The following is a 22,725-nucleotide window of genomic DNA, read 5'->3' as shown; positions in this document are numbered from 1 at the left end:
CATGTAAAACATTTACATCCTCTTTGGAGGCCTGGAGAGCTAGTTCTTCTTTGGTTACAGGCAGCGTTGATTTGCTTGTCAATCAAACGGTCTGTAATCAGAAAGTTAGCAATTAGCATTCACTTCATTCAACTGAATTAAGAACAAAAAAAAAGTGAATTCAGTTAAGAAACAAATGAGGTTCCGTGCATAAATGAATGCTGCAGCAATATATGATTTTGATGTTTTGTCCGGTTTCTCAGGGAACCTGTTTCATATAGACTTTGGCCACATCCTGGGCCACAGGAAGCGTTTCCTGGGCGTGAACAGGGAGCGCGTTCCGTTTGTCCTCACACCTGACTTCCTCTATGTCATGGGCAGCGTCAAAGGTCACACCAGCCTCTACTTCAAACGGTTCAGGGTAAGAACGCCCGATTTGATGTGTGTGTGTGTGTGTGTGTGTGGGGGGATGAGATATCCTGTATACTTTGCTGTTGTGGGTGAATTATTTGTTTGTTTGTCTGTCAGTCCGGGGCTAATCTTGCAAACCACTGGACCGATTGCGGCCAAATCTATTCACGGCCAGTACGCCAAGGAAGTACCTCCATGCATTTTTTTCACATAATTATGTTTTATACGTTTTGAAATATAAAACCTACATTTTATAGTGGAAGTCAAAGCGGGTCTGATCGGACAGAAAATTTGGAGTCATACATCATAGATATCACAGGCTGGCCTCTCCTCTCCCCTCCTGCAGGACACGTGCACTCAGGCATACCTCTTGTTGCGATCCCACTCGCGTCTGCTGGTCACCCTGTTCTCCCTCATGCTGCTGACTGGGATCCCTGAACTGAGCAGTGCAGAGGACATGAAATACCTGCGGGAGGCGCTACAGGAGGACCGTGCTGAGGAGGTGGCCAGGGAGCACTTCCTCCAGCAGATCGCCTTGTGTGAGCAGCTGGGCTGGACCGTACAGGCTAACTGGTGGATTCACATGGTGGCGGGCATCAAGTAGACCTGTTGAACTACCTGTTGTTTTAAACAACTCATGCTCATAAATTCACAGTGCTCACAGGACAGTACTCTGGTGATTCTCAGCCTTTTTAAGGACCCCCTGTTTCATACGCATTATTAGGCCACAGACCCACGGCCACATTCGATAACATTTTTATCTCTGGGACCCCAGTATACACCAAACCAAATGGACCAGTGAAGGCCCATTTGGTTCCTAATCCTGGTTCCTAACTATCAACCATTTAGCTGTGGACCCCTGGAACACCCTCAAGGACCCCTGGTGGTCGAGAACCAGTACTGTAAGTCATAAGCCATTGATGTCCTGCTAGGTACTATGTCAGGGGGCGTCTGCCCTCCTGGTGTATATTTGTGGTTGATGGAGGATGAAGTCAAAAGTCAAACTGCAGCTGAGGGGAAATTTCCATTAGAACACAAAAACCTTTATCCTGGTTAAAAATGTTTTAACCAGGTAAGTAATCAACACTCTTGTCCAGTGAACAAAGGCTACACTCCTGTTGACTCTGTACATGCTCCTGTAATGTTCGTATAATTGACTTATTAGCACCCTATAATGTCCACTTGATTAGAATAATTGACAGAATGTAGAAATCTTTCCTTGACAATTTTGATTTACAATATTACAATTACAATGTTACGTAAAGTAGGATTTACATGTGAACGTTATAATGATGAAACTAATAACACACATACAGTACAAGTTTAGTTGAGTGTTTTTGCTCTTGTTGTTTATCAATCTGTATTTCTTTTAGCTCATAAAAATGTTTGCTCTTTTTCAGACATATGCACTGTGTCAATTGTTAAGCTAATTTGAAGCGAGACATACAGTAGATAGATAGATGATGCGGCCTGTTTTAATTCACATTAATAATTAGTGCCTATAATTTTGGAAACATTGGATATTATGAACAAAACAAAATGATCGTTCACTGAACTAGTCAAGTCATTGGTATCATTGTATGCTTTGTCCTGAATAAACTTTAGAAATGATAACAAAAGAGATTAACTCTTTTTTTTTAATGGATGTGGAATAGAATATAGAGTGTGCACTTATTATCATGATACAGTTCTTAGTTAATTGAATAAGACTTTGCACAGCAGCTGCAGACCTTGAGGTCTCAGCGTGGGCGACTCACATAGAACAATTGTCATTGTAGTACAATTAAGGCCACATGGGAGGAGCAACACACTTACACACACACACACACACACACACACACACACACACACACACACACACACACGCACACACACACACACACACACACACACACACACACACACACACACACACACACACACACACACACACACACACACACACACACACACACACCAAGATGGTGCACGGGTAAAAGGATGAAAGGAAAGGAGGAGATAGTGAGGCGGAGGGCAGGAGAGGGGGGTCCATGTGGAGGAAGAGGGGATGCATTGAAGGGGTTGGTGATGAACTTCCATGGCAGTGGAATGGGGGGCAAACAGGAGACAGCGCCCTAGATCCCTTCCTGTCAGACTCACCGCAAGACGGCATCGCTACCACATGGCCTCAGACCACATGGACTACTTTTGATTGGTCAGTCTTTATTTTCACTTTCGTTTATTTTCAATCTTTATTTTCACTTTGCTCTGAAGGTTGTTGCATTTTTTTTGTCTCTCTCCCTGTGTGTGTGTGTGTGTGTGTCTGTCTGTCTTTCTGTCTTTCTCTCCCTAGATCTCTCTCTGACTATCCATAATTTACTTACAGTACTTAGTTTTTCTTTCTTTCTTCAGTTTCATTTCATCTCCTTTATTCTTTTAGTTTTTTTCTGAATATGATTATTTCCTGTTTTCCGTCCTTTATTGTAAACCTCGCTGATATCTTGTGTATTCTTTTTTTAAATTTCATTAGACAGTGTTGTAGAGCTGATTGAGGTGCTGCCAAGCTGAAGCGTACAACCTGAGATCCTGACAAATTGGTATGTTGCTTCTTTCTCCTCTTTTTTCATACTATACTGTGTGAACACTGAACAGGCCTCCAGAGAGAGAAAATGCGAAGACTTCCCATGTAAGCTCCTACCACTGTACTCATTATGCTATGCCACATACTGTGCATTCTACCAAGTCCCAATTACAAAATGCCATTTTCTGTCTAAAATGAATTCTCCAATGCACAGTTGCAATAAACCAGTGACTTCCTAGCACTTCTCTGTGGCAACCTATAACTGTAAAAGCCTCTATTAAGTTAGTCTCTTATTTGTCAATTCACCTTTGCTAGCTTGCTAGGGAAGTAGGCCATATACACAGCTTAGCTGTGTGTGTGGACTACTCCAGCAACAAACAATATCTATATCAATTATATCAAATAAAAACGGAATCTGTTTTCTTTTCATAGGGTCAAATAATAGCTGTGTCTTTTAATCCACTTGTTGACCTCTCTCTCTCTCTCTCTCTCTCTCTCTCTCTCTCTTTCTCACTCACTCACTCACTCACTCACTCACTCACGTGCACACATTTAGTATGTCTATATCTCAATGTTGCAGCCATGTCCAAACTCAGGGTTTACCCCTTTGAGCTGCAGTGTCCCGTGGCTAACCAGTTATGACATCGCATGGCGTCCCTGGCCCCCCTAAAAGGTGTGTGTGTGTGTGTGTGTGTGTGTGTGTGTGTGTGTGTGTGTGTGTGTGTGTGTGTGTGTGTGTGTGTGTGTGTGTGTGTGTGTGTGTGTGTGTGTGCGCGTGCGTGTGTGCGTGCGTGCGCGAGTGTGCGCGCGTGCCTGCGTGCGCGTGTGTGGACAGTTCTTTCAGAGCCTCAAGGAAGGGAAAGCACATGATTCCTCAGTTTAATCTCACGTGAGAGAAAGAAACAAATGACATAGCCATTTTGTCTCATGTATTCTGCATTGCCTCTCTCCCTTCTCCAGGTCAGGTCAGACAGACAACGTCCATCAGTGGCGCACGTTTGGCCTAACGTCACCTCACAGCTCGACTGATTTCCTTTGGTGTTCAGAGTGGATTGGAAGTTTTCTAGCACCATTTGAAATCGGTTGCGTTGAAAGGGAACCGCAATATATAAGCAAAGACCAGTGCATAGAACGGCATGTGTGTGTCTCACTCACAACAGTGACAGTGAGTGATTCTAAAAGCATCTTGAAATGCATGATGTGGTGGCGGTGTCGGTGATGATCTCAGGGTTAACCACTCTGGCGTCCTTATTTTGTGCATGTCATTAGAGGCAAGTATTTTCAAAGATATTCAAACATTTTCATAAATGTTCAAACATTATTAAAAAAAAGCAGATCTACAAACTGTCTGTAGATCTACTATTTTTGAAAATGTGTGAATAGGGATTAAATATAATTAAGAACCCATGCGTCCCTACTCTGGGCAAACATTTGGCACTGATTTGTCATTTTCTGTGAGATTTGGAGTAGAGGGGAAAAGGAGGGGACCAAGTTTAAACCCCTGGGGGACCCCAGTCATAGTATATAGGGTTTAAGTGGTTAAACTAGATCTGCTATGCCTATATGACCAAATTATTAAAATGCAGGACATTGATTTGTGTGGGATGGTATAATTTGATAATAATAAATACAAATAATTCTCCGGGTTAATGTTGTATATTATACAACATTTTAATGGCTTTCAATAGATGGTAAACTGATTAATAAACATCATGCTCTAACCAGGGAATCCCACCCTTATGCTTACCTAACTCATGTTTCTGTAATCGTGTTGAGCATGTAAACTACTCTAAAGTTGTTGCAGCTGCTCAAATGTACTACTTTGTCACCTGTCAATTTCTATGATGTGTGGTGAACAGTTTGAACAGAATGTCTGTCTGCAAAGTGAGTTGCAGGAGGAAGGAAATAAATTGTAACATTTTATATCGAATGTGTGTGCCTTTAATTAACCTGTCATAATACATCACCAAATCAGTCTCATTCCTTCATTATCCTCGCCAGAAGGCTGGAACGGCCAAAAGGATAGAGGATTTTGTTTTCGCCCCTGTGAATCTGTCTGTCTGTCTGTCTGTCTGTCTGTCTGTCTGTCTGTCTGTCTGTCTGTCTGTCTGTCTGTCTGTCTGTCTGTCTGTCTGTCTGTCTGTCTGTCTGTCTGTCTGTCTGTCTGTCCGTCTGTCCGTCTGTCTGTCCGTCTGTCCGTCCGTCCGTCCGTCCGTCCGTCCGTCCGTCCGTCCGTCCGTCCGTCCGTCCGTCCGTCCGTCCGTCCGTCCGTCGGCGTGTCTGTGAACAGTTAATATCCGGCGCCGTTGGATCAATCCGCCTGAAATTGTGCACACACTTGAGTAGACCAAGGAAGAACCTCTACCCCTAATTTTCTAATCGACCTGATGGTCAGATTTTTGGCCATTTTGCGTTTTATTCAAAACATACTTTGTGCTGCTACCACTCCTACAGATTTTGTCCAAAACTCACGCAAATCGGTACACATCATGGCTGTGGTCACGGGATTGGCTTTTTCAGATGTCCTTCTGATTGGCTACGATTGGCTTTCAAAGTTTGAGGGAGGGGGGCCCGTTTTGCACAAAATCGTGTCCGATTGCTGTGACACTTAGCACACACTGCCAGTAGTCCAAGGAAGAACCGCTAGACCAATCCTTTCAAATCGGCCTTATGGTGGCGCTATAACAGCTCGCTTAACATTTGGCCTATACCTATACCTCTTGAACCGTAGGTCGTAAAATCAAAATCTTTTTTCCATGGTTTCCTAGGATCACTCCACGTAGCCATTTGTGCCAGACTACATTTTCAGCAATTTCTCGTTTTCTTCAAAACACACTTTTGGCTACTACTCCAACAAATTCAGTCCAAAACTCACTCAAATGGGTACATATTATCTGTGGAGTCATGTGATCAAGATGTATCAGTCAGATTTTACAGGTTCCATTCCAAATGGCTATGACTGCCATCCAAACTTTCTCCAAGCTGAGAAGCTCTGATAAATTGTTATGTTCTAAATAATTTAAAACATTTGCTGTCCATTGCATATTCTGACTGTACATTACATTTCATTGGCAAGCTTTTGCAAAATGCACATACATTTTCACAGTCATTATTTTGTTCTTCCTCACTCCTATCATCTCTTTGTTAACTTTTGACTAGTGTGTAGTTGTTTATTAACAGAGCTAGTGTGCAGGTGGGAGTGACAATTACCTGCACGCACACGCACACGCACACGCACACACACACGCGCACACACACACACACACACACACACACACACACACACACACACACACACACACACACACACACACACACACACACACACACACACACACACACACACACACACACACACACACACACACACACACACACACACACACACACACAGATGGTTGTTGTCACCCAGGAGGAGGTGAGGCTGGATAGAGTGTTTGGAGCAGATTTTTGTGCTCTGTGCTTGCAGTGGTGTAGCCAAGCAACCAGCACCTCTCTGTGGGAAGAGAAGTCACCCTCCTAACCCCCCCTGGAGGGAGGGGACCACATGGAAGCATTTGAATGCCAAGTCAGTTTCTAATCTCAGCCGTCTGCCGAAAGCAGCTCAAATTCAGAAAGACAAGAGGTTCGCCCTACCAGAATCAAACCTGTCCAGAGGATGCAGCAAGACAGCCACGACTCTCCTGACAAGAGGAGCAGGTAGGTGAAGGGAATATCACACATTTTCCTGTTAATTTTAATCTGAGAGTGGAAACAATTTGACCAAATGGAGCCATTGTTACATTTGTACACTCAGAGTAACAAATGGATAAATTACTAACACTGAGGATTTTATTGTGCATTTTTCTCTCTATCTCTAAAGTGGACTAAAGCTGGTGTTTTAGTTTTAGTTTTTTTAAACCTCTTCTTGAAAGAAATCTACCTATTCACTCCAAATTTCCAATCTTCTCTACTAATTATATATTAAACATATCTTTATGTGTTGTCAAGTCGATCACCATTAGAATATAAGTGAATGTATATTTTATACTGTAAAAACATGAGACATTTGGGGTTGTAGACTATTGTGTGTGCTATAGTGCTTTATGAGTTGCACTTGTCTTTGACATACTGTGTAGATCACAGGTTCTCAACGTGGGGTCCTTGAGGGGGCAAAAGCATCGATTGTTAGGAACAAATTAATGGACCTTTACGGCTCTGTAACTCTGAGAGTGTACATACGGAACCAAATGGACCCGTAATTGTACACTCTCAGAGTCAAATTAACACTGAGGATACATAGTAGATTGAGGTCCCAGAGATAAGAACCGTATCAAATGGGGGTCTGTGGTCTAATCATGCATATCAAACTGGGGGTCTTTGAAATGAAAAACGTTGAGAATCACTGCTGTTTATACCTCTCCATCCATGGTGCAGAACAACCTTTTCACATGAGGACATGAGGACACGAGACAATTCCTCCAATGACCCGGGACCCACACCTCAGCAGTCACCCATACCTGACCTGCTTGAAGCTCCTGCAGCTGAGCTCAACTCCAACAGCTCTGACACATGGCAGAAGAGTTTGTCTGAACTGAACACAGGAGAATCTGGACTGTGTGAGCCTCGCAGCCGGACCGATGCTGGGACTGAGGAAGACTACCGCCAACACCTGCACAGGTAATGGTCTCTGCTAGCAGCACTGGATTAAAACTCACCATGTGATCAAACATTGCATGCCACTATGACAATATACTGGCTAGCAACAATATCAACACAAAAGTTTTGAACAGTTTTTTTTCTACTGCTGTTTCGACTACCACTGTACAATAAAGGTATCTGTTCTCACTTGATGTGTAAAAAAAGAAAACTCTTTAAAACGACACTGTAGTGTACACAAGCACATTTCTTTCTGTGAACGGTTTCTGTGAAGAGTAGATTTCTCAGAGAAAGAAACGGGTAAATTGCATGGAGAAAGCCCCATTTATGGGATTTGAGTACTGAACCATTCTGACTTATTCTTGGAATGATCCTGTTTATCATATCTGTTTGTGTGCGTGAGTGTGCATGTATGTGTCTGTGTGCACATGGATACATGTGTGTGTGTGTGCCTGTGTGCGGGCGTGTGTGCGTGGTGTTTTCAGGTTGTTTGGAAAGGAGATGGCAGATTACTTCCTTGTTCCATCTCCTGTTCACACACAACCTTCTGCCTGGTATAACCTGCTGATCCAACACATGGGAGGTACACTCAACAAGATAAATACTTTCAACCTATCCGTATTTGGGGCATAAATAAAAAAACTAATGCATTTCAGAAATGCATTCGTTTGACAGAAATTCTCTGTAAAAACAACAACAACAACAACAACACTACCGAAGATCACTTAAACAAACACAAATAAAGCTGACTCTAAGAATATAAAAAATAAAACAAATAGCAGCACTTTGATGAATATGAATAATTGTCACAGACATAGACTTACTTAAACTGTTTAATAAACCCCTTGCTCATGGACTACCCCCGGAAAGCCTGTAATGGATGGAAGTGTAATCTAAGATGCTGATGTTGTTGGATCATAGATCATGTGAGCGCTGTAGCTCTCTGGGAGGCTTTGAGAGAACACTCCACCAGAATACTGCTTGACCAGGAGGAAAACCAGGCCACTTACAACAAGGTTAAATACATGCATACATACACTCACCCTCTCATTTAAAGGTAGGGTAAGTGATTTTCTTTGGTTAAAATAAGTGTTAAATAGCTCTCTATTCTGATAGTACTCATTGCTATAGAGTGTTTGTTCAGTAAAAGGAGTCTCCATGTCTCTCCAGCTCTTTATAAAACAGAAAATACATTTTCGTTTCAGTTTCAGTTTCATTTCCAATTTTATCCAATATGGATAGAGAATTCAGTCAGGATACAGATTAAACAAGTGAAATTGGAAGTGATGACACTAAGAAATGAGCAGACAAAATGGGAACTGGAACACTATAAAAATTAAGCTGATAAATGGGTACTCTTCTGATTGGCTGAAATATTGTCACCTACCAAAAAATGTATTTTCTGTTTATTAAAGAGCTGGAGAGACGGGGAGGCCCCTGTTACTGAAAAAACACTCTATAGCAATGATTACTATCAGAATATAGTGCTTTAACCTTTTAACAAAATACTTTTTGTTTTAACCAAAAAATATCACTTACCCTACCTTTAACTCTGGGAGTGCACTAATGTAAACAAATGTGGTTACATTTGCGCACTCTCAGAGTTACAAATGGATAAGTTAACACTGAGGATTGTGTATGTACTCTGTGTTCCTATAGAGCACCGAAGTCCTGACGTCACTCGTTCATCCCCAGGTTTGCGGAAGTAATTTCTCTATGGAGAATAACATTGGGTCATCTTAGAATCGTCTCATATAAGAATTGTGGTCCAAAAATAAACACCGCGTGTCGGCGTTATTGTCAGGGAGGAGGTTCTGTATAGTTTATGATAGTCAGTCACTTATATTTGATACAGTCTGTTTCTGGCGAAAATGTAACTAATTTGGCGGAAGTAACATTAGCGTTTTCTCACCGTCAGTTGATGCTTCATATCCATAAGAGTCAACCCGCCGTGGTCATTTGTTTATTTTTGGAACACAGTTCTTATTTGACGCGATATTAAATACGTCTATGGGATTCAGAACGGGGGTGGAAAACTGCGAACCAGGTAGACAAACAAAGGATGTGTAAATGACGTCAGACTTCGGCGGTCTATAGCATCTTTCCTGCATCAAACATGCTCGCCCCCATTTTTTTTGTTGGACCAGCGGTTCTTGTATTCTTGTATTTGTTTTGAGGATAAGGTTAGAAGGTTAGGTAAGCATAGTCTGACTGAGGTTACGTTGGTTTAGGAATAAGGTTAGGGTTAATTTCGCACTCTCAGAGTTACAAATGGATAAGTTAACACTGAGGATTGTGTATGTACTCTGTGTTCCTATAGCATCTTTCCTGTCTCCTCTTCCCTTCCCACTTAGGTGATACAGGTACATGTAACTGAGGCCACTACAGTTGAGGCATGGCAGAGGAAACGAGGTCACCAGAGGCGCATGGCAGGGGTCATAACCATGTTCCATCTGGCTCAGCTCCGACAGGCTTTCTCTGCGCAGTTGCTTCATGCCAAGGCCCCTCTTCTTCCCACTGAACCCAGAAAGCCATTCCCTCAGAGCTATGACACACTTGAATCCACCTAGTGTGTCTGGGTTGCACCTTCTGATTTAATGGATATTCTGCCATCCAATAATTCAAGGAATGAGCACATCCTACAAGGGGCACTGGTTAGTGGCAGATCAAACAGGGGATTTAAAATACGTTCACAGTCTTGTAGTAGCAGAGGAAGACTGCTCTCACTCAGCTCAAGAGTACCTACAGCCTCTCCTTGCTTATCCTTTTTCCTGTACTCTGAGCCAGTATATCTATAACTCTATGCTATATATAGAATGATGCACAATCAATCATCATGATAACCTTCATTGGTCTCCACACGGTTAATTTATCTGATGGATTATAAATGGATGAAAAAAAGGCACTGAATTATGAATTGTATAAAGAAAACGGTTGTACACACACACAAAAACATACAAATATATTTTGTAAAATTCGTTTTTGATGTGCATTTTCTGTAACAAACCTTTTTACAGTGCTCAATAAATATATCATAAAAAAATATCAATCAAATTTACTGTGTATCTCTTCAGACAAAACGATATTGTTTGGGTTAACAAAACTTTCCTTCTCTCTCTCTATCTAAAGAAAATCAACATAACAGCCACGTGTAAAGAGGTACTGGTCTACTTACAGCACGAATTACAACATCAGAGAGTCTCGTGATTCCAAGGCCATTTGTTGAATGGATTTGAATGGAAGCATTGTCATGTCATATGCTGTATTGTTGTATGTATTTACCAGGACACACATGCAGGTGAAATTGTTTGAACAGGTGCTTGAAGTACAGTATGTGTATGTGATGTGTATGTGATGCAAGTAGAGCTGTTTCCCACTAGAGGGCATCATCATGCAGATGAACAGGTGCTGTTAGCTGGTTCACTGGCTTCACTGGAGCATCTGTTGTGTCATGGAGTCAATGATTATGTTCCGTTTTTATGTACCACATACCTGGAACAAACTCCCAGAAAACTGCAGGTCTGCTACAACTCTTCTTTTATAATAATAATAATAATAATAATAATAATAATAATAATAATAATAATAATAATAATAATAATAATAATAATAATAATAATAATAATAATAATAATAATAAGGGTAATAATAATAATAATAATAGTAATAAGTGTAATAATAATAATATGTATTATTATTATTATTTTATTATTATTATTAATATTATTATTATGTTTCCTGTCTATAAGGTGATACATAATGTCCGGGCAGGGTAATAGGTGTTTCCTATTTGGGAGATAGCATAGGTGTTTCCTGTCTATAAAGTGATAGTTATAACACCTATTAACTAACTCTATATGGTTATTCCTGTCTATTTTAGGGTGATGGGTGTTTCTGTTTCCTGTCTATATTAGGAGTGGTGTCTTCTGTCACACCTCACATACTTTGAAATCCAAGCTGAATCATTTAATTATCTTATTTTCTGTTTTCTTTCAACTTGTATTATTTAATTTAATTAATTGTACTCAAATGTATAATTAATGCTCTTAATGTTTTGTGTAAAGCACTTTGAAAAGCACGTATTGACTAACTTGCCTTGTAATGAGCTCTACACATTTTAAGTTGGATGAGTGTGAACCTAAGACATAAAGTGGGGGGACAATAGAAGTTTTCAATCATCCAATATCCAGGGAGCACATGAACAAGATATTACACATGACTGCAAACTCACATGTGCACACGTGTACGCACGCACTCACACACACACACACACACACACACACACACACACACACACACACACACACACACACACACACACACACACACACACACACACACACACACACACACACACACACACACACACACACACAGAGAGAGATCTACATGCACAGTGCACACTCTCAAAAATCTTTGTGGTACTGGGAGTAAATCCTCTTACCTTTCTCTGCTTTAATCAATGTTTCGGTCATATGTGTTTTTATTCTGATAGGGGACCTTTATCAGGATAATAACACAGGTAATCTCTTTTAAACGTTACAAAAAGCAGAGGTGATAGGATACTTCAGATTCATCTCCATTAGCTGATGAATCAACACCATGGGACCTCCCCTTACACAGTAAGGAAAAAATGCCAGACAAAGAACAATGCACATCATACATCATCACCATCACCACCACCACCACCACCACCACCACCACCACCACCACCACCACCACCACCACCACCACCACCACCATCATCATCATCATCACCACCATCATCCTTAACCAACAATGAAAAGATAAATACATAAATCATAAATCACATAAATCCTAACCTCTAACAGGTTTAAACTTAAAGGTTTGTGTGCAGCCATCAGCTGAGACATCTCCTCCAGATGTTTCTCTGACCAAAGAACAAACTGCTTCACAACTAAACCTCTCACTGCACTGAGAAGTGTCTTTATTGACAGTCCTTGTGTTCTGTCTGCACACCCAGCTGTTTGATCACAAATAAAACAACACGGTAATACATAAGCAATAACTACTATGTCTTTCTGACCAAAGTGTCATTCTATTTAAGAGGCTATAACAGCAGGGCTAGTGGCCTGTCATTGCCGCTATACCATGAATGCAATTACAGGCTATGTGAACAATGAAAAGGCAAGGCATGCATTTTGCATTTGTGTGCACGTGTGTGTCACAATACAAAAAGAAAATTGCTGATAATTATGAATTCCATCCATTCCGTGGATAGCTACACCTCAAACAACCTGCACTGAGAACACCTCAGACTGGTGATCAACTTGCTACCCCATGCACCCCACCCCCTTCCTCTCTGTCCCTCACTCCCTTCCTCCCCTCTCTCTCTGTCTCGTATGTGTCTCACTTCACTCACCACCACTCGGTCAGTTCTATTCCCTTGACAAGGCCATTCTTACTTTTAACATTTTTATCCCACGATTTTGTAACCCTATTTTTTTCACCCATGCAGTGCCAATGCCTAAGCTTGTAATCCTGGGCTCTACTCTCCCTCTGCCAGCCTGGGGAGAGCCCCGAACTGAGCTCATGCTTCCTTCAACGCATGAGGAGTTAGCAGACCGCTTCTCATCACCTGACAGGGGGGGAGTTTCCCCGGTAGTTTATGTATATGTTTATTAAAGGATCCCCATTAGAGACACATGAATGAGCCTCTAGTCTTCCTGGGGTTCCTGGGGTAGGACGTAGCACGTGCCGATTCCAAACCAGTTCCTTTCCCCTCCATCAGTCCCCCCGGCTGACCAGGGGGAGGCAGTATAGAGACCAGGATTACTGCATGTTTTTTGTGAGGGTACCTACCCTTGGGGGAGAACATGCAAACTCCACACAGACAAGGCCATTCTCACATTGCCAGCCAGGGCATAAGGACCGAATACACCAACAATACACTTCACCTGTGACTTAATGCATGATGTCACTCTCATTTCATTTCCCCTCCTTTTCTCCTCATACCTACATCACATGTCTGCTGGCTTTTGCTCACTGCACACACGCACACACGCACACACACATGCACATCACCCCACCACCACCACCACCACCACCACATGCACACACACGCTTGTCAACCCCTTGTAGAGGGAACTGCTGTCTCTGGGCGACCGGTAGACAGGGGATGGGGAGATATCTGATACATATCTGCTAGATTCGGCTGGCACCACATAATGTGCTTGATGATGGAGAGTGTCATCGTCTCTTTATATAATGCTGATGGTTCCTGAGGGAGGAGGGTGCCCTTCAGTAGGCTGCTGGGAGCACAACCTCATGGCCCATGCTGTCTGATGAGAGAGAGATGGAAATGAGAAACTGGGGAGAAACTGATGGGCTCATCAAGGATAAAAGATGCTATAAGAAAAACAGAGCAACATGAATAATTGCCTTTAATTGTCAAATAGCCACAAACCTATTCCCCCCACTCACCCCCCCAAAGTCATCATTGGCTTACTTGCTATAAGATAGCAGTCCTTATAATCTAGTTTTCAAAGGGATATTTCGATCTTGTTTAAGTCATGGATAAAAGGAATACAGGTCCAGTGGGCACCTAAATATTGTGGGCACCTGATATTGAATTGGCTATTTTCTCTCAAAATAAAATAATGTATGCTTTGGGAAATGGTCAGAAATAATGTAATATAGGCTACAATGATTTGAACATGCATCATTATCAGACCAAAATGTACCCTTCAACTTCTTGTGATTGTGAATTTGTAGCTATTGTAGAAATATTATGCCTTGAATTAAATGTCATTAAAAATTATTATGTATTTAGCCCCCCATTTATAAAATAAATGAAAATATAAAATAAATATATTTAAAAAAGGTTCTCAGGTGCCACTATTCAGGTTAGGTTACCTATTAAAGCACACCTCTGTCTTTGTCAGTCTCATGTGAAGGTGAAGTGCACAATATTACTATATGGGATGAAAGTCCTTTCTGATTCTGAGATTGCCTTGAAATTGTGGGTCAGGCGAGATAGCAGAATGGGTGGCGGCCTATATCCCTGCCATGTAAAGTAACTAAGTACATTTACTCAAGTACTGTACTTAGGTACAGTTTTGAGGTATTTTTTACTTTACTGGAGTATTTCCAATTTTCAGTACTTTTACTTCTACTCCACTACGTCTCAGAGACAAATTTTGTGCTTTTACTCCACTACATTTGAAAAATGTAGTTACTTGTTACTTTAGGTTTTGATCATTATTACAAAACATACATTAACCACTTACATTTCGTCCTTTTGAAAATAGCAGATCTACAAGCTTAAAATGCATTGTGAGCTTGCAGATCTGCTATTTCCAAAAGATTTGTATACATTGAAAACTTGTGAAATGGGACATTCTGCATAATGAGTATACTTTCTACTTTTGGTACTTTAAGTAGGCTACATTTTGATACCAATACTTTTGTACTTTTACCCAAGTAAATTTAGAATTCCAGACTTTTACTTTTACATTGCAGTATTGATACTTTTTTTACTTAAGTAAAAGAAAGTACTTTTTCTACCACTGTCTGTCTGTCTGTCTGTCTGTCTGTCTGTCTGTCTGTCTGTCTGTCTGTCTGCGGGCTGGGCTCCACCCACTGGTGCATGATCGACTGCACCGCTACACTGAGGGATTCATTCATACAGGTGGTGGAGTCAGTGGGTCTCTCTGGTCTCTGCGTCAGTCAGTTTAGCAGAACAAGTGGAACCCGAGGAAATTAGGCGAACAGGTGGGTTGTGCTCCATCTTGTCTTTCTAAATATTGAAACATTTTCTTTCATGTGGTTCGTTCATTCTAGAATATGTAGTACTAGTTTAGCAGCCTATCGTGAGCAGTGATGGGATTGCTTCGACATTTAAAAGGGGTAACCGGAAGGCTCACCCTAAAACACGCTCGCCCCCATTTTTTTGGGTGGACCAGCGGTTCTTGTGTATTCTTGTATCTGTTTTGAGGATAAGGTTAGAAATAAGGTTAGGTAAGCATAGTCTGACTGAGCTTACGTTGGTTTAGGAATAAGGTTAGGTTAAGCCCATAGTTTACTGAGGTTACGTTTAGGAATACCAGGTGAATACCGCCGGATTTGCTCCGGGGCGCCTGTGTTTTGGGGCGAGCGGTTTGGTATTTAAAAAGTGGTAATTTACTGTAGCGACTGTTCACCGGTGTCCATTTTCACCCGCTGAAAATGCGCGTAGGGCAGGTGGTAATTATAACTGCCTGCAAATTAACTTACATTATTGTATCACTATCAATCATCACCCAGCATTTAGCTGTATTATATTTTATTATAAAACGTTTAGGGACCAGTCGAAATTTACATAAGGGGGGGCATGGAGGAAATGTATGTGCCCTGATCTAAAATGCCATGACCCTCCCTTTGACAAAAAAAAAATCAATGACCCTCCCCAAGTGATTACAAAAAAAAGAGTAACCCTCCCCGCCTAGAAGTGTCACGATATATTGTGTCACGATATAGCCTATCGTGGTATTAAAATGTGATGATAGGTATTGTCATGATGTCATACTGTATCGTAATATTTTTTTTATTGTTTTTTTAATAAATAAAAAACATTCTTTTTTTTTGCCGGTGAAAGTTAGGAGTTTTTACTGTATGATATGAAATGTAAAGCTTATCATAATCATAGTAATTATTAATCATGTCCTCCATCATATTCAAGGTATTTTGGAGAGAAATGAAACAGACTCCAGTCAGTCACTTTCAGTTTAAAGCACTGCAGAGGGGAGGTGTTGTGTGTCAGCTGATGCTCGTTGACGCTCGTTAATGTGACATGCATCTGCACTCTCAAATAGGCCTACATCTAATCTAAGATTGTATTATACTGTATCTGGTATTATAGATTTTTTTTAGCTGTTGGAAATAACTAGGCTGCACTTGGTTGGTAAAGTCCAGATGACAAAAATATGAGGTTTGTGGAATTTATAGTTATGCAGTCTTATATTATGTTATATTTGTTATATTAGTGTCTATCTGTCCTCTGAAACAATGGGTTTATAGTTAGTGAGAACTTCCCTTCTCCATTAAGCTTGCACAAATGTATTTATTTGTGTGTACAAAGCACTTTGTAATTGTTTCTAACTTGCTTTATAACGTTATTTATAAGATGATGGCCAATGTTGATGATACATGAGAAAAGAACATTAATAATATATCATATCGATATCATGCCCAACATCATGTATCGTATTGTGAAATTCTTGACACCCCTAACCCTCCCCATCAAATACAACATGACATTTAAAACTGATATGTCCAATGTTTTGCTTTCCACATTGATTAGAACATTGCTGTAGTGTAGTCAGTCTTGCTAAATGCACAGTGTATCTGTAGTAGTGGTAGCAGAATGGATAGTGTTCTCATCTTACATGTGGGAAACCCATTGAATCCTGGTCAGATTGAAGAAAGTTGAATATTTGGTAACCAGTAGTTTAAAACTTTTGTCACTCTGCCCTTTTAATTATCAACTACAGTGACTACAACTACACTGTTGCCTACATAAAACAAATTAGGCTATCAATTATGGCCTGATGCTTCTGGTTTTACTTGTGGAGCTAGGCATCTATACACAACTGTCCATATAGATCCACATTAATCACATGCACAGAATTACTTCAAATGATTATGAATATCCAGTTATAGTAGGCCTATTTGTATTTATAATGCATCTCTCCAATAACGCCTGTTGAAGTTTTGCTTAATTGTTCAACCACCATCGTTAAGACGCTGAATAGATTTGACTGGGTCGTTCACACTCGCTGTGCGTTGATGGCTTGTTAACGACCGTCATTGATTCTAAATAGACAAGGTGTTACTTGATTTGAATTCTTTGTATCCTTTGAAATGGAGAGGGGTCATTGACCACTGTTCTGCTGTACTAAAAAGGTATATAAAAAACGGACTATTTTATCAATTCAAAATTGCATGACCCTCCCTTGGATTCAAAGTAAAATTAGCTGACCCTCCCTTGGACCAAAATTAGAAAGGCATGACCCTCCCCTATTTTCCTCCATGCCCCCCCTTATGTAAATTTCGACTGGTCCCTTAGCCTATTATATCCTACCTGCTGCACCGAATAACAGAATTTACTACTTTGTTGTCCATCCGTTCTGTGAGCATTTATATTTGGAGACGAGCAACGTTGTGCTTGAAATTAACCCTAACGTCCAGCACACAGCCTTGGCCCTTACTGAAGGCTTTATTAATGCATTTATTTGTGCGTCACAGTGATGTACTAGTCATATTCAAGAACAAGGTTACATCTTTCCTTCTTTTTAACTCATCATCAGTCTGAAAGGTGAAATAAGGTGTGCTACGCTGGTTTTAGCATGCAGCAGTGCTGGCCAGAGCAGCAGCAGGGTCGTTTACTACAACACATTATGGGTACATCTGTGATTTGTGGTTGTGTTTTTTGGCTGTGTGGCCAGGGCTGTTGCCAGGGCAGGGAGCATTGTCTGTGGCCAGGCTATATTATCAGGTACATTCATCACTGATGGATCAGTCAGACATTCCACACAGATTGTTCTCTGTGTAGGAGTTGGTGTTAAAACAATTAAAAACAATTGTATGCAGTTGCTATTATAGTTTGCAGTGGGACAGTTTACAGTATTATTTATGTCTCACCTAATAATGTTTGGAAAATACAGTTTGCTTATTAGTAGCCTACATGCAGTGATGCTGATAGTCTTGGTAGTACTGAAGTCACATCCGTAATAGTGATACGACACATATGTTGTGTCATCAACAAGCTATTATTCAGTATACAACAAAACACCCAACAGGTTCACTGGAGAATGAACAATTTGATTAATTGTTATAATTGTTACATTATCCAACTAGACATTTTGCTTTAAATGTAAAAAAAAAAGAAAAAAAGATCCACTGCTTTTGTGTCCTTGAAGTGACAGAAGTTATTTGCTAATTTTCATTTCCCACCAAATTGTCCCCTGTGATCAAACCCATTGCTGTGTCCACATTGGGCCGTGTGTGGGTCTGTAGCTGCAGGTTCCCAGGGCCATTACAGGCTTAGTGTATCTTTAAGCAGCTCAGCGACATGGCCCCCCTCACCCAGCCACTAAGACAGCTCCAACCTGAAGGGTTAAGAGGAACCACGAGTCACCCAGCCAGGCCACAAGTGGCAGAACTGGGATGAGGGAGGGAGGGAGAAAGGGACATTGGTACCTGGTAAGCAAGACCCACAAGCTCTTGACCCTGGTGACCCCTGAGCTTTTCATTGTGCTTTTAAATGTAGCCAATAGCCATTGTGGGTATCCAGGCACCTTCTACCTTCTTCTAGAATGAGACAGAGCTATCCACAGATGCTTCATACTGTAGCTGTAGGCCAACATCACATCTGGACCCAAGCCCCTGCATATCAACCAACATGACTAGTATCACTGGATTTTCTCATCATTTGTGAGCACAGTGGACCAAGCAAAAAGTGAGGTTACTACAGGTATACAGCTGTAGTAACTCACATTTACTACAGCTGACTTTGAATGAAAGTCAAAGTCACATTACTTTGACTTTATGCTACCATAGTTTGTTCTTAATGTCTGATAAGCTGTCATCTTGTGCTTGTGTACTGTAACTGGGTATTTATTGTAACTTTTCTGCTGTTTACACATCAAAGCCACATTTCTGAATGTGTTTACAACAACGTTCACATTTTGTTCTGTTCCATTCTATTCTATTGACTTTATCGAAGGGTGAATTTAGCCGGAAATGTAGCGAGAAAAGCAGGATATATAAATCAACAAAATTATACACTTATACTCAAATAAGTTAAAAAAAATAATAAAAAAAAACCTCAGTGTTACTTTAACTCTGAAGAGAATATGGAACCAAATTGACTCTTTATGATCAACCTGGTCTTCCTAACCTCTGCTCCCCATTTTCTTCTTTCCAGCTTCCGCTGGTGGTGCCTTGCTCTTGTCAGCACCTGCTGACAAGAGGGGGGGGCAAAGTAGGGGTCGGATGTGTGCACGTATGTGTGTGTGTGTGTGTGTGTGTGTGTGTGCGTGTGCGTGTGCGTGTGCGTGTGTGTGTGTGTGTGTGTGTGTGTGTGTGTGTGCATGTGCAGGAATGTCTGCACTGCAGACATCTGTACTCTGGGCGTGTGTGGATGTACATGCATATGTCTACACACTTGCATGCATGTGTGTGTGACTGTGTAATCTGCAGGGCAGAGGGCCTCTCTCCAAAGCCCTCACCACTGACAACCGCCACCCAGCACTGACTGCATCAGTGTGTCTTTGATATGTGAGCTTCTCTCTGGGGCGTCTGTGTGACCGTGTCACTCATAATCAGGTCCCCTGACACAAATCAAACCCTTGTCTCCAACCCACTGACTAGAGAATGAATGAATGAATGAAACATTTATTGCCCTATAGGGGCACAAAACATAAAGAATACTATGTTGGAAAAAAAAAATGCAAGTTCAAGAAAATGCCAAATTCTGATGATTCTTTTAGTCTGCATCTAGGGCATGTTAGTATACCTTTGCCTGTCACCCTGAGGGTAATAGTGCATATTCAGACCATAGAGGCTGCAGTGGATCTGCATTCTGCAATGCTCTTGTGAGCTAAATTCATTCATTGAAATTAATCAATTATCTCCTTAGCAGTCTGTCTGGCTTTGTCGCACTAAAGCCAAATTTCAACTGGAAAAACCTCCCTCTCTCTCTCTTTTACTCTCTCTTTCACTATCTCTTTCCTCCTTTCCTTTCTACCTCTCTCTCCCTCTCTCTGACATCTGGCCCCATGCCACCTTCTGTCAGCTGCTATAACATATGCCATACAGCTAGTTCACATGTATTCATCATGTAGTATTTCTATAATTGAAGTGGGTAGTTTGACACGTTCAGAAGTGCTCGTGCGTATGACATAATCCCATGGTCAAGGGGTGTGGTTGTTCGGAGCTCTTTCCGTGTTGCCTGGGGAATTTAATTCACAGTCTGTTTACACAAAGTGTGAGTAATCCAAACCTTTGATGGAATAAAGGTGGAAAATAGCGAATCTACAAGCTCACAACGTGTCCCAGCATGATGTATTGTGAGCTTGTAGATCTGCTATTTTAAGCACGCAACACAGGCGCAAAACAAAGAATAAAGTAGGCTTAATTTTCATCAGCAGCCAATAATTACCTCTCAGGAAGATACATTACTACTACACAGTACTGCATGTCTATTTCTGTCTTTTCCTCACACATACACACGGAAAAGGTTGATGACATGTGAAACATTACTTAGATGATTTCAGGCAACAGGAAACAAATTAGTTGCAATTACCGGCCTGTTATTGAAAGAGCTGCCAAAATATCCTGCCTTTCAAAGCAAGTGGCCCTAAACAGAGATTGGTCTCATGCATGAAAGAAAAACATTAGCTTCTTATTATTAGTTCCTTATTTATTAGCAAGTTTAATGTTGAGATTGAGAAGAATAAGGAGGGTTAAAAGAACACACTATACACAATGACAACAGGTCTGACTGGAAGTGAAATTAGCAGGGTTAGCAGTGGCTTAAAACCATAATAATGTCCTGAAAGTCTGAAAGTTACTAGGGAATCAGTCAAGGATTCGCTGAACTTTAATCTCTAGTGTAGTACACTGAAGAAATGTCAAACGTGTTGTTAAATAATACACTTGACAGTTTATCCCAAACACCTTCACCTCCTACTGTATCTCATTTTTTTGTGTGGATGTACATGTGATCAGGGTTATGCAGATGTGATTTTTGAACATTTCTTTGTTTGTAGCCTACAGTATGAATACGTGCGTGCACACTTTTGTGTGTGCTGTATGGGGGATGTGTGTGAACAAGTGCACGCGAGCATACACTTGCAGATGTTGAAATTCTTTGTGTGTCCATGCGTGCGCGGCATGTTTGTGTGATGTACTCACTTCTAAGGTTTCTAACTGGCTACTCTCTCCGGTCATGTCCTCAGGTGAGTTCTCCTGTGCGTTTAGTTAAAGATTAATTTATCTGATATATAACCTGTAGAGAGACTGGAGCCGATACACAATGTCAGGGTGACTGAGAGGACATCACACACATACTACTGTATACACACACGAGCGCACGCACGCACGCACGCACGCACGCACGCACGCACGCACGCACGCACGCACGCACGCACGCACGCACGCACGCACGCACGCACGCACGCACGCACGCACGCACGCACGCACGCACGCACGCACGCACGCACGCACGCACACACACACATTCTAATACTTTTATTTATATTCACAAGTAGCCTACTTGCATAAATGGTGTAAAGTCCAGATCATGTATCTAGAGCAGTGTATATCAACCCTGGCAAACGTCCCAATTTTGGGCCGGGGCTACTGCTGAGGTGTGCCGCGCCGTTTGAAGAAGGTTTGAAAAAATATCATTTTGGAAAAAAAAAAAAAAAAAAAAAACCCCCTTTTTTTTTTTTTTTTAACAATAATAATAATCAGGCATGCAAACAGCCCCGAGGTGAAAAGGGTGACAAAATGCTGTTTTTTTTCGGGTCAGGTGTCACACTATTGCCCTATTTGGATTCAAAACGGCTAGTGGAAGCTGAAAAGCTACAAGTTTGCATATCTGAATAATGCAAAAACAGAAATATTTGTTTGCATTTGCTTTTTTTCTCCCCATATATTATATAGATATACCGTATATATATATATATATATATAATTATATATATATATATACCGTATATCTAGGTGTGCCCTGGGATTTTTTGGCTATGCCAGGTGTGCCTTGGCACAAAAAAGGTTGATAGACACTGATCTAGAGTCCATCTATGCATACAGAAAACAGTGTCTCTCTCATCCCTTAACTTTTGACTTGGGCATTCATGTCATCTGCAGGCAGAAGATGGAGACATGGCATTATGTCCTTAACTAATAAATCATCAGTTCATGCCTTTCAATGTACCTTCCCTTGTACACATAGCAGCATATATTGTACACGCATGCTCGCACACAAGCATAAACATCTTTGAAGCATGTGAAGGAAAGTATGTTAGTATGTCTTGCGGTAGAGTATATGTAATGTCTGCTTCACTTGATATCTGGGTCAGTTGTGGGGGAAATATGCAGGCTATCTGTCCAACTTCATCTCACATCGT

The 22,725-nt window shown here is 41.1% G+C and overlaps 2 protein-coding genes across 5 annotated transcripts in view; both read left to right on the top strand.

The window, feature by feature from the left end:
- The window catches only part of LOC308097587 (phosphatidylinositol 4,5-bisphosphate 3-kinase catalytic subunit gamma isoform), a 12,238-nt gene extending 10,267 nt beyond the window's left edge, over nucleotides 1–1,971 (top strand). For all 4 annotated transcript variants that reach the window (XM_080445447.1, XM_080445450.1, XM_080445449.1 and 1 more), the window contains exons 12-13: nucleotides 243–400; nucleotides 737–1,971. In XM_080445447.1, coding sequence (XP_080301573.1) covers nucleotides 243–400; nucleotides 737–994 — 416 coding nt within the window. In that variant the 3' untranslated portion in view covers nucleotides 995–1,971. The remainder of the gene's footprint in view (nucleotides 1–242; nucleotides 401–736) is intronic.
- A 13,247-nt stretch (nucleotides 1,972–15,218) lies between these two features.
- Nucleotides 15,219–22,725, top strand: part of lamb2l (laminin, beta 2-like) — a 68,228-nt gene continuing 60,721 nt past the window's right edge. The window contains exon 1 of the mRNA XM_080443616.1: nucleotides 15,219–15,322. The gene's annotated coding sequence lies outside the window, so the exon portion shown is untranslated. The remainder of the gene's footprint in view (nucleotides 15,323–22,725) is intronic.

The sequence above is a fragment of the Gymnoscopelus braueri genome, assembly GCF_963280865.1.
Source record: "Gymnoscopelus braueri genome assembly, chromosome: 12".
NCBI lineage: Eukaryota > Metazoa > Chordata > Actinopteri > Myctophiformes > Myctophidae > Gymnoscopelus > Gymnoscopelus braueri.
This window is presented reverse-complemented; position numbering and strand designations above follow the sequence as displayed.